A 13,513-nucleotide genomic window follows, 5' to 3' on the forward strand; every position below is an offset into this window, starting at 1 on the left:
CCCTCACACGGTGTCAGGCACCCCGGGACCTTCCCTGCAAAGGGGCTGCGGCGGTGGAAGCAGTAAAATTGGGCGACAGCTCGGTCAGAGGAGCCCGCTAATTATGGCGCGTCATCTCATTTTGTGCGAGTAAATAGGAAAGGAGGAAAAAACTTCAAAATTTAAAACTGGTGACAGCTGGATTGGGCTCATGTCGAGAGCTGCTGCAAACTGGAAGGTTGGGGTTTGACAGCGCCTCAGGAAACTGAGTTGATGTAAATGCTGGGTCGATAAATCTTGTTATGTTTGTGAAACTCTAACCTTATTTTCGGTTATAGAAGAACGAGATAAAAACCTAAATGAAATGTTTATGTTTTTTAATCTGAACTTTAAATTCAGTGTTTCTATATTAATGCTACCACATTATTTAGTATAACTATCAATATTTGTTAGTATTAATGTCGTGACTTCATTTATATGCTTATTGCTATAATATTGTTTTAATTGATACTTACACCGATCAACTTCGGGCTTTGATCTTATTTTGTTTCCCATGCAGTGGAATGAAATTACGAAATATTTCCGAGCAGGCATGCCATTGAGGAAACACAGGCAACACTTCAAAAAACATGGAAGCTGTTTTACCGCATCAGAAGCTGTAGACTGGCTCCATGAAGTATTAAGGAATAACAGTAACTTTGGTCCTGAAGTTACTAGGCAGCAGACTGTTCAATTATTGAGAAAGTTTCTCAAGAATCGTGTAATTGAAGATATAAAAGGGAGATGGGGATCTGAAAATTTAGAAGATAATGGTGCACTATACAGGTACAGAAATGAAGACCAGTTAACAGAGCTCTTCAGGTTGAGAACTTTATTTAAAAATCTTAATGCTCAGATTCTCAAAAATATCTTGCTTTGGGTTGAGCAGTTGGGCCAAAAATCCATCATTAGCACCATTTTACTCCACTCACAGTTTTACTTTACTGTGACTTGCAGCATAGACCACACATCCTGTATGCTGAGGGCTGTTTCCGTGCTTTTGTCTAGCCAAGTTTTTCACTGGCATGTGTGCTACGCTCAAGTGCTTTGGAGGGGAGCCAAGGAGAATTTATTGTAGTAGCTGCATGCTGTGCTACCCATCCTGTGTTTACTTCTCATGTACTTCCCACAGAACGTCTTAAGTGGGAAACAGAGCTTACCCTAAGCTCTAAAATCAAAAGTATTAATGGCCCTCACTTCTCAAATTCTGCTCTCTGTGTTGAGATATCTGAGTTTCTTCAACTTGACTTTGGAATCGAGAAAAGTAGCCCAAAACTAATTTATAGTATGATAAGATTAAACAGTGTTTTAACAAGAAAACTTCAGCATTTTTCTTCTTACTTTCCTGGACCTTTTCAGACTCTTATGGAATCACACTGATAGGGTATGGTTTTGGTTAAGTGACTTCTTATATTTTTAATCTATTCTAAATGTATTTAACATCTCTCCTATTCATTACAGATTTCCTTCAACATCTCCAGTTAAACCTCTGCCAAGCTCATGTCCACCAAAAGAGAACTTGGAAAACTTCTCTAGAGACAAAGACAGACTCTTTAAATTGCCACATTTATCCAGGACAACTTTTAAAAAACATGAGTTACTACAGTCTCTGGTAATAACTTTTGTTTCTTACATAATTACAGTTGCCATGTATTTTCTTTATTCTTAAAAAAAAAAAAAACCTAGAAGCAATCGTCTTTTAGTGACACTGTTCTGTTTTGTCATCTTGCCTTCCAGCTTAAGAAATACATTGGTATGTTCTTCTAGACAGTGAAATAGAACAGTTATATAGGTATAATGGAAAGATAAAGCTGCATTTCATAATGAAGTGTCTCAGTGACGTGTGCTGTTTCTCTTCTTGCACGCACAAAAAGACATTTTCGTTAAACTGTAAATATTCAAGCAAAAAGCATACATGTAAAATCATAGCTTTAACTGTAACATGGTGTTTTTGAAATACTGGCAGCAAGTGAATAGGATTATGCATTTGACAGAAGTTAAGTACGCTCTTAAACCTGTGTGAAGCTGTTTTTTCTAAACTTACTGGCAATAGTTTGTGGGAAGGGAAATGTGGGGATAGAGTGTTATTAATGCAGCCACTTTACTTAATCGGAAAGAAAGGTCATTTTGGCGCGCGCACACACACACCACCCCACATCCTCCATTGCAGTTTTGGGCTAATTTTGCATCAATGTGATCTGAGATTACATAGAGTTTTAATTGTATAGGTCTGTGTAAGCAATTGAGCATCTCATGTCATCAGTATGGGAGGGGTTTTGTTTTCTTTTGCATTCTCTTGTTTTTGTCTCCTTCAGTGCAGAATTAGCCCTGCTACAGTATTTCAAAGTATTGGGAGGGCTGGAAGGTGGAGTTCTAGAAATGATCTGGACAGTATTTCCTTGTTGAAACTTAATGTATTTTTTGTTTAGGACAAATAAAAAGCATAAATTAACTGTTTTGCTTACATTTTGAAAAATGATGCGAGTGTTCAGCCCTTTATTCTTTTGAGATTTCTCTGTGTGTGACTATACTTTCTGGATTTAGATTGTGATCCTAAAGGAGAATACTTCACCTACTAATACATTTGGATTTTATGTGTTTCTGTCTTTTAAATTGCTGACTTCTGATTTGATTAGGTCTTTTTTCATTGTGTCCTTTTCTGCTTTTTAGTGGGTATGCTTACATTTCAGTGCTGAGACTGTTAAGGTTACTCCCTGGATCCTGTTTTGGAATTTAATGTTCTGCAGAATGCCCTATATGTTTGAGAAGAGTTTTTACTTAATTTTGAATTGTCTTGAGACTTGATTATCTTATGGTATAAACCACTAATTTTCAGGAAAACTTAGAAAAAACAAACCCAGATGTAATAAAGGAAAACAAGGAAGATGCACTACATAGGAAGGAAATAAGCCAGGAATACGTGCAAGAAACTTGGAGAAATGTCATTCTAATACAGTAAGTAATAGATTGTAAAAAGTTCCTTCTTGTATATGTACTTTGGGTATATAATGGCCCGATCAAGCTTTTGGCTTGCAATTTTTTTTGAAATGTTTAAAATTATATTTTAAGTGGGATATTTTTTCCTAACTATTGTTTATATATACTTCGTAATGTATTTATTAATATTGCATTGTTGCATTTAAGAAATTTATTGAAATTTATTGTTGCTGGTGTTGAAGTATATTTTAAGTAATATAGATGCTCGCTCTTACTGGCTTTTGGTGTTTGTCCAAGGAAAAAGTGGGTCCTCAAATTGTCCTTCTGGAAGTGAGGATGTATTAAACAGCAAACTGGCTTATCAAGTAACTAGTGTTTGAATAGATATGGAAAGAACTTGTTTTCATTCATTATTATGAAATGTTTTAGGACATCTGCTCTTTTACCCCCCACAGTTTGCAAACCATTTTAGGCCTCCCGTCTTTGGAAGAAGTTTTGCAGCCAACACAGATAGTTCCTGAGTACGTCATGTACAATATGACTAACACAAGCAAACATGGTGTTGTTATTTTGCAGGACAAATCAGGTAAGGTTTTTGTTTTTTTTTTCTTCTGATTTTCCTTAAAGATTCTGTATGGGGCAATTGCCACAAACAATAAATAATGATTAAAGTAATATGTTTCATGGTCTGCTTTTTACACTTTTTTCCCCAAACTAGAGTGCAGTTCGGTATATTTGACTGGAACGTTCTGTAGATGTATTGTGTTGACTTTTAAATTACACATGTAGCAATATTTTAAATTAGTTTTAAATTTGATCATTTATATTTATTATATGTGTGTGGTTATTTGTATTAGTTGTTAAGTCTTTGGGGTTATGTATAAATAATGTACTTGTTTGTTTATTTTAGAAGACCTCCCTCACTGGGTGTTGTCAGCTATGAAATGCCTCGCATACTGTAAGTCACTGAATAGCTTTTAAGTTCCAGAAACCTGTTTTGAGTTGAAAGTGAATTATACTTGCACATTAAGATCAATTAAGCAATACATATTCAATTACTGCACAGAAACATAACCTAAAAGAGTTAACGCATGTTAAAGATGTTATATTTTGGGTAATCAAGATACCACTCCTTCAGCTGTTATCCTGCTTTTTTAGGATGCGTTGTCTGATTCTGCATATGAATTTTTGGCAACCTGAACAGGGTAAATTACTGGAAGAGGGGCTTCAGTGTTCCTTAACCCATGCAATGTACAGAAGAATTAATTAAACTCTGTAAGCTTTCAGCAGAAGCATGCTGTCCAAGGCCATGGAAAAGCTAAGGACTTTTTTTTACAAAAATAATTCCTATTAACAAAGAGTCAGGCAGAGAGAAAACTCAAGTGCTTGGGCAAAACGTGTGTGGCTTCTTCTAATGCAGTTTTTCAGAAGTAAAGGGACTTTGCTTTTCCAGTTACTGGCTTTGAGCCGGACTAAAACAGTTCCTACATGTCATATTAAACTGGGGAAGCCAATTCACAGAAAACCAGTTAGATTTTTTTTTTTCTCTAGAAAAAATCAAACAAAATTTTGCAAAGGGTTTAAGGTCAAAGCATGCTTTTATAGACAGCTTTATAGTCTACTGGATTTGTCATGAGAACAGAAGGAGGAGTTCTGCTCGTTTGTTCCTGGGTCCTGGACTTGGAGTATAGCTCCTCTGGTACCTCCTTATCTGCTTCCTCATCTTTTTCTTCAAATTGTCTTTAGAAAAAGGTTATGCTTAAAACCCAGTAAGACACCTTTTATAGTTGCAGTTCAGCTGTGGAAAATGAAGGTCTTCAATGTCTTACTAATCACTGCGTAGTAGATGAGATGGATTTTTAAAGACGTTTTAGGTGTTAAACATATTTTGTGACAGAACTGATCTTTAATTCTCTGCAGACTGAGATTTTGCATCATCCCTTGTTTTGGTACTAATGTATGAAATATCAAGCAGCAAAACTAATAAGTGGTTGCAACTTACAGAAAACTTAATGCTTCTATTTTGTTTGTGTATTTGATTAAATGTAAAATTTAGAAAGGTACAATGTTAAATCTTAAACTTCAGAAAAGAAGAATCAGTTACCTAAGGTATCAGTGCTGTGTTTACTTGAGCAGCTGCTTTATGTTACCGCACAGTAAATGCTTTCTCAGTAGTTCCAGTTAACACAGGTTTTCACACATTTGGGGGGAAAAAAAAGTACTTTCACAGTGAACCTAATGAAATTCAGTTTCTAACGGCTCAGTCTGATGTGAATTCTTTTGCTAATAAAGGAGTGGTTTTGGTTTTCAGCATGTGCTGTAGCAGACCTGTGTGGTGCTATTAGTCTTTCTCCTTTGCAGGGCCACTGATTTTTATGAAACTTCACAGAATCCAACTGTCTGTGAGGCTTCCTTTGTCAGATGTGTTAGAAATTGTGTTATAAACATGTACAGATTGCAATTATGTAAACTTTGCATCTTTATGAAGCAGGCTTTGAAAAGATTCTGGAGAAGCAGAGGACAACTCGACTGACAATTAGACTGACTTTTTTTTTCCTTTTTTATAAAACTGCCTCTTTAAATGGCTAACAGGGCATGCTAGAGTTAGATAGAGGAGTGCCTTTCAAGTGAAATGCACGATGATGTGCTTGCCCTGCTGTTTAACTCTTGCCCCTTTTCCTGGCAATCTCCTTCGTTAGCTCCCCTCAAAGCTATACTGGCTGTAACCTGGTTGGATGGTGTGTGCTTATACATCTGCGTATATCTCTAGCTGCTCAGTGGAACTGTGGTAAGGGTCCGGGCAGGGTTAGTGTGGCTTCAGAAGTTCAGTTTTCAGCATATGCTCTTGGGAAAATGACTTTTTTTTTTTTTCTTCATCATGACCCTTTTTCTTCAACTGCATTCCCCAAAATATAGAGCCTCTTACATGAAGAGCACTATTAGGAAAAGCAGGACAGGGAAGAGATTGGTGAGTGGATTTAAATTGAAGTAGAAAATATAACTGAGCACTGGTCTTTGAGCGTCTCAATACCTTAATTCCCACATCAGTCCTGTATTTAGAACTAATAGGTCTTTGTATTCATGAGACCAAAACAGTAAGCAAGCTTTCTGGTTTTTTGGATTCTCAATTTCTAATTTGAGTGAATTAGTTTAAGTGGAGATTTTATCTCTGCGTCTGCTAGCTATCCTGTAACCAAAGGATTAAGGTGGTGGTTACTTTGCAGAGTGAAAACTAAAAATACTTAGACTGGCAGGGGGAATACTGCTCTACTATATCTTTAGTGTAGTGTGTGGTAATGTGATTATAATTATAAAGTTTGATCGTATTGAAAGTTTAATTTTCCCTAGTTCTATGTGTAATTAAAACTGCTCTCTCCTAATTCATTAGAATTGGCATCGTAAGGTAGCTTGTTTCATTTGTAGGAGTTCAGTGGGGTATGATAACGTTAGGGTTAAAAGATCTACACAGAGGCAAATTTTATTCATGCCAGGACCCCTTTCATTCATTCTTTTTCATGTCTGTAGCAACATGGTCAAGGTTTATTAATCAGATCTCTTGGATTATTGGATTGTTTACCTGTCTACTTCTGCAGAAAAGATCCACCCTGAGAATAGTGGTGAACAAAACTTTCTCTCGGGGAACTATTTGAATAGAGGAGCTGAAGAGAGGAGGTCCCACAAAGGGAAAAGACGCTGACCAGCTCTGTTTGGCCTGTGGGTAAAGCAACATGTATTCGTTGGCTGTCTTCCCAGCACATTCTTCAAAGCTGGTCACAGCAGGAGCTGCTTGAGCTGCAAGCTAGAGCTCCCTGTGGGAGAACTGGGGTAACTGTCGTTTGGAAATTAAGGAAATACTAATGGCGTTTATTGTTATTATTTTGCTGAGGAACCTATAAAGTGCATAAATGAGTTTTCATTTATTTTCTTGGTGTGGAACAGCTCATTGAAACTGAGCACAATTGCTCAGTGGGTATATGGAATATTTTATACGGCTTTTGCTTACATGTGGTACAATGCTGAACCAAACAAAATATTTGTATACTGCTGATATGATTCTTTTCTTGTGAAACAGTCATCCCTACAAGAACAAACTTATGTTGATTTTTAAGTTGTTGTTGTTTTTTTTTTTTAATAATGGAATTGTGAGAGTAAATACTTTGTGAATTTTCTTTCTCTCTCTTTAGGGCCTAGAAATAATGACATGAGCCAGCCAACTTACAGTGGGTTTGAACGGGATGTATTCAGAACGGTTGCTGACTACTTTCTCAGTCTCCCTGAACCATTACTTACTTTTGAATACTATGAACTTTTTGTTAATATTTTAGGTATGTATGAATTTAGAAATAATCAGTGGAAGCTATAAATGTTTATCATCTGAGGAACAAATCTCTAATTCCTATCAGACCTTGACCCCCTAATCTGTGTGGTAGTTTGAATCTGAGGAAGATCATCGATGTTATCATGTTGTATTACAACATTAATTGAAATGCAGTTCTGTCTCATAATATCCTATACAAATTGCTGTCTGAGCTAACATTCTAAATATGTGATAACCATAACTTAAAAATATGTGCTCTCTCCTGTCTGTTCCTCACTGTTGCAGTATGTTAACTTTCTTTATTCTTGCATGTTGGTTGCCATTATCTTGTTAGATTGCTTTTGGACTGAGCTAAATTTTTCTTAGGTTTTACTAACAGAGTCAAATTAGTGTCTTATGTTTGCTGTCTTCTCTGTTCAGTTAGCAACTTCCTTTCTGGACTTGTTCGTTTTCATACCACTTGCATCTTAATTTATATTTCATTTTCTGATAGTTATGTGTGGCTACGTCACAATTCCAGATATATGCAGTGGAAAACATTCTGTCCAAGATGAGAAATGTGTCCCGCAACCTTCAAAAAATCTTCACTTGAACTCTTTCAAGTCAACTGAGTGTCTTCTTCTAAGCCTACTTCGCAAAGAGCCTGACAAAAAAAACAAAGAATGTGAAGTTTCCAGGAAGTCTTCTTCAGCAGAGCTAACTTTTCAAAAACAATGTGCAAAGAAATTGCAGCAACATAAACTGACATGTAGACAAGGTAGTGCCGATAGTCTAATAGGAGGAAGTTGTCAAAATCTTTCAGGTTTCAGGAATGAACAAGATCCACCTCGAACATTTAGAACAAGATGTTACTCTTTGGAAAGAATTGGAGATACTACTTCAAGTGTATATAATAAAGGAGGATCTGATTCCCTCAGGCAAAGTGATGTGAATGCCATCCTTGGCACAAGAAATGGAAAACAATCAGTACCGTATGAGCATAAAGCTAATTCTGTATTGGAGCTGAGGTTTGATAACACGTGTCAAAACCAAACCCATGGTGTCAAGAGAGTGTCAGCCTCAACTCTTCAGGATAAAGAGCTGTTTAATGAGAATCACGGTTCGAAGCAAATATGCAGGTCTCCGAGTGTACTTGGCAAGAGGAACTCAAGAAGTTGTGTTGCCATTAACACACCAGTAGCTGAAATCACAGTCAAGCCAAGGCCTCAACTTTGTGGGCAAGGAAAACCAAATACCTCTGGTGTGACTTCTTCAGTGGACATCAGGACTGAGGTTTCCCATATCACCGTCAATAAGAGACTCAGCAAAAGTACCACAGAACTCTCAGAATACCCTTTCACTCACTCTTCTTGTATGTTGACTGGCACGCAAAGTAAGATGGCTTTCTAAAGCATGGTGTATTGGCTTATTGTGTTGACTAACTAATCTCTGCTTCCTTAATCTTTGGCACTGTTGCTAGGTTTTTTGATATGCATATAACATGTTCTCTGGGTTTGTGGTTTGTTTTTTTTTTTAAACGCATATAACGTTCTCTGGGTTTGTGGTTTGGGTTTTTTTTAAATATTCTGATTGCTAAATTACACCATTTAAAGATAGCCCTTTGTACCTCTGCTAAAAAGCAGTAGTGTGTAGTGTCTTTGGAGTCTTAAACTTGATGTGTCAGTAATTCACCTTTCTGTTCAGGTAAGTGATAAGTAATTTTTACCCAGCCACTGTCGAAGAGTGAGGCAGGGAATTTGTACAGACCTGCCTGTTTGAGATGTCTGTTTCTGTGCTTTGAAACACGTTTTCTGTGAATAACGTTAATGTCATTTCTTAATTATATTACGGTTTTAATTGTACCAGCAGTTTATCAGAAGCAAGCTGGAGATGACCACACAAAAGAAGGCCGCAACACATTATCTACTATGTTACAGCTGATTTCTATGAAACATAGATTATCTTCATTGGAAAAAATGAAATTTCTTGTACTGAGATAAACGTATCCTGAAAGTTGGTTCAAATCTTAATGACAGCTGTCTTTAAAATTAACTTGTAGATCTACTTCAGCCTCATTTAGAAAGAATTGCTGTTGAAGCTCTACAGATATGTTGTTTGTTGCTTCCACCACCAAATCGTAGAAAGATTCAGCTCCTAATGCGTATGATCTCTCGGATGAGTGAGAATGTTGATATGCCACGACTGCATGATGCAATGGGCACACGTTCCTTGGTAAGAGAATCACGAGTGCAGCATATCTATTGTTTTAAGAACATGGCTGAAGTAATGCTGAGAATACTAGCAGTATTTTGTACTTGAGGCTCTTGTCTCATTGCAATTAAATAGTGATTAATGGGCAGATTTTTTTATCTCCAGAATATCTACAAAAATCTGACTTGAAGCAAGCACTTTCTTGTCTCCATCCTAATGTATTTCAAATATTGGTTTTGCTTTTGTTTACTTTGGGAGAAGAAGGGAAGTAATTTCTTAAAGGAATGGAAATGATTGTTTTGTCTGATTTCTCACCCAATGGCCATTTAACTTATAAGGTGTTGGCAAAGCGTCTGTTTCTTGGACTAGACATTTGTGTATGTGAGTTATGACAAAAACAGTTCCGAAGAAGTAAATGTTCTGCCTATTGAGTTTAAAGACTAGCTTCAAGGTCTGAATTTAAGCTTTCATTGGAACAACTAAAGATTTTTGTCAAATAAGATTAGATACAGTGGCAAAGTACCTGCACGTGCTCATTTAAAATAAGCCTACTAAAAGCTGGAAATACGAAAGCTGTAAAAGTGTAAGAGTTTTCTACCTCTTTAAAAAATGTGTTTCTTAATTGAAAGTACTGTTCAATTCAAAACAGTATCAGTCTAATGTTACAAGAAGTTACTTTATTTCAGATGAGGAAAAAATAATCAGTTTTCCTCCTCTCTTGACCACTGGTGTAGGCAAGAGAGGTTGCAGGGAAAGTCGGTATTGGAGAATTCATTGTGCACTGTGACTGGAAAGCAGGCAAATCCCTCAACTGTGCGTACTAATGATCTGCTAAACACTTCCAGATGATACAGACCTTTTCTCGATGCGTGCTATGCTGTGCAGAAGAAGTAGATCTTGATGAGCTGCTTTCTACACGATTAGTTTCCTTTCTAATGGACCATCAACAAGAAATATTTAAAGTACCAACTTACCTGCAGGTTGCAGTGCGAGATCACATAGAATACATGAAGATGGCTGAGGTTGGTGGCATGACTGAAGTTTAAGTTCAGTTGCTGATTGCAGAGTATTTCTTTAATTCTGAAGGTAGAATGGGAAAACTGCAAATAAAACCACTACATTTTGGATGCAAACTCTAATTATTAAACTGTTGGTGCAATCATAGATATTAGCTACACCATAATTTATTGCAACTTGTGATGTCACTGTAAGTTAGTACGCTTGGATGTTTGTTAGGTACCTTCTCGCTGAAATAGTACATAATAATTTGAGTATATACAGACCTCTTCTTCGACGTTTTGTTTCAGTGCAAATATCCAAAGGAAGAAATCTGTGCCATATTGCCAACGTATTCATACTGCAAGCAAATAACTCCTCAGGAGTTTGAAGAACAAAAGGTTTCTACCTCTCAAGCTGCGGTCGCAGAGCTCCTGGAGAACATTATCAAAGATAAAAACTTGTCTGTGAAAGACAAAAGGAAAAAGTTAAAACAGGTAAGGAACGTGGTGGATATTGCATCTACTTCTGAAAACGACATTGTGAGGGAAGGATCGCAGTCACGAGACCCTGGTACAGAACAGAGCAGAATGTGTGGAGAGAGATGCTCCTTTCGTAACAGAGAGCTGTTTCATGTCTTGTGGTTGCATGCTCTGACAGGGGTTTTAAAGACAGTGTCTGATATAGTGTTTGATACTGTCTGGTGGCAGCAGCATTCAAACAATGATTTAAAATTAGTCTAAGATATTGCTCTCCATTGCATAATGTGCGCTGGAGTTCTAGCAAGGTTTGGTGTGGTGGACTGGCTATACAAGGTTACCATTAAAATGCTGTGGATGGGCTTAAAATCAATAGGCAATAAAAGCAGTTCTGCTTATTTGTTTTGTTTTTGCTTTAAGAGGTCAAGCGCTATCTGTTCACAGTTCTGAAACACTCTTTTCTGTGGCCTTAGCTTTGTGTTTTGTAACATGTATATTGCTCAAGATTATCTGGTGCTTCTGTGACCTACTAACATATTGCCTAATACTAAATCTAAAATACAGCAATTCTGGCAGGATTTAATACTGGAGGGTTTTTTTCTTTTTCGGAAAACCTTTGGCAAGTATTTCTGACCAACTGAATAGTATTGTACTTGTCCTAGAATCTCCTAAGCAAGTCTTGTGACTCAAATTTGAGAAAGCAGCTTTTCAGAGCAAGTACATTTCTTCCCCTGGTGCCCCTCCTCCAGCTTCTGCAACGCTGACTTTCGTATGTGTGACGAAAACTTTCTGGTCCTGTAAAAGTGAAGGCTGGACTTTTGTTCAAGTTCATTAATACTTCCTGCATGTAAAGGAGAGTAGTTAATTACAGCTGATTAAAACTTGGGGTAAACAAGCAAGCAAGTGATACACAGCAGCGCTTTAAGCAGGTAAAGTGGGGAGGAAGGAAATAAACTAAAATCCTCTAATAGTAAAACTGGAAGTACATACTTAAATTTTTGAGTTCTCACCAAAGTCCCGCAGCAGCTTGTACTGCAAGGGCCACGTGTTAGCAAAGTTTATTTTTAAAATTCACAGAGCTGTATCGTTACAGTCTTGCCGTTTGTGCTGGGATAGCTGGTGGTGTGATAAATCACAACTTTTTGGAGCCATTATTCAGATCTGATACTTAGAGTCGGGGAAAGCCAAATACATTTCGCTTCCTAGAGGGTTAGGTTCAACGTGGGTTATCACCGCAAGTTACAAGTGGTGTCATTTTCTGTAGGTTGAATCCATCAGCAGAAAGCTTTGGCTGATGCATAGATGTATGTACCATTATTCCTTCCTGAGGCCTTATGTAGGAAACAGGCAAAATGTCAAAAACGTCTCTCTGAAGCCAGATATTTTTCTTTAGTCGTGTATCTGCAGGAATTGAGAAATAACTCCCTTGGTTAAGTAGCAAGCTTTCCTAAGAGAATACCTTCAAAATCTGCTGAATCTTAGCTTCCATTTAGGTAAAACACACTTATTGTGATTCTTGAAAGATGGCTTCCCAAGCGCCACCAGAACAGATAGCCATGCTGGCTGGATGGCAGCGCTTCCCGCGAGCGACTGCCGTGCCTCGCTTGGGGCTGGAACGCTGGTCACACTGCTCAAACACGACGCAGCATTGCTGTTACTCAGCTGATGAGCGGCACAGCGAGCGACTGCGGGCTGTCACTGCAAATGGAGATCCCGGCAGTTCGAACAGGACCCTGTTTCCTCCTAGCGCTATTCCAGTCACAGCAGCTAAAAACTCTTGGGAAGAAAATGAGCTGAGAAGCTTTTCTCATTTCAACAGAAGATGAAGTGCCTGATAAAATTGCGATTCGACTCGTTTATCAGTTGTGAGCAAAGGGCTGCAGCTTTGGTCAAGTCTTACAGTAGAGTTACTTGACATGCTGATAGTCTCACTCCTGCTGATGTGCACCCTTACAAGGTGATTCGTGCTCAAGCCCTGCACAGCTGGAGTTCTTGATGGAGTCTCGTATTTTATTTTAATTTTTGCTTTTATTTATTCTAGTTTCAGAAGGAATACCCTCTGATCTACCAGAACAGATTTCCAACTACAGAAAATGAAGCAATGCTATTTGAGAACAAACCTACCATCAAACAACCGATGCTGAGCATAAGAAAACCAAGATTTCGTAGCCTAAGATACTAACTGAACCACACTTCAGCCGCTTATTTATTTGATGGATGGATGTATGAATGATTTACCAAAGGGCACTTGCTACAGAAATTTGGAGGTGGCTGTGTGTGTAGAAGGAAGAAATGTTTACATGGACACTATGTTGAAAGGTGCCAAAATAACTTTTTTTTTTTCTGTGCAGATAACTTTTTTTAATTACTTCTAAGAGAGAAATAAATATTTATCTGTTTACAAATTATTACGGTATATTGTGCTCAGTAAAATGAATGTGAAAATAAGCATAAAGCTATTAGGAACCAAAAATTTATATATGGTTTTCATATGGGAAACTAATAATATGCATATTATTGTAACTTTTTTAATGTCTGTTCAGGAATTCATGCCATTTATTATAGTTTGTGTAGG

The 13,513-nt window shown here is 37.4% G+C and overlaps 1 protein-coding gene across 1 annotated transcript; it reads left to right on the top strand.

Annotated features, from left to right (window-relative positions):
* The first annotated feature begins 190 nt into the window (after positions 1–190).
* On the top strand, positions 191–13,275 carry DEPDC1 (DEP domain containing 1). Its single transcript, XM_009883996.1, has 11 exons — positions 191–217; positions 539–804; positions 1,480–1,630; positions 2,855–2,973; positions 3,411–3,541; positions 3,866–3,913; positions 7,140–7,280; positions 9,312–9,484; positions 10,309–10,485; positions 10,771–10,956; positions 12,980–13,275. Exons 1-11 carry the CDS (start codon positions 191–193, stop codon positions 13,118–13,120), a joined length of 1,560 nt encoding a protein of 519 aa, XP_009882298.1. The 3' UTR covers positions 13,121–13,275.
* The last annotated feature ends 238 nt before the right edge of the window (positions 13,276–13,513 follow it).

The sequence above is a fragment of the Charadrius vociferus genome, unplaced genomic scaffold (genome assembly GCF_000708025.1).
Source record: "Charadrius vociferus isolate BGI_N301 unplaced genomic scaffold, ASM70802v2 scaffold423, whole genome shotgun sequence".
In the NCBI taxonomy this organism is placed as follows: Eukaryota; Metazoa; Chordata; class Aves; order Charadriiformes; family Charadriidae; genus Charadrius; species Charadrius vociferus.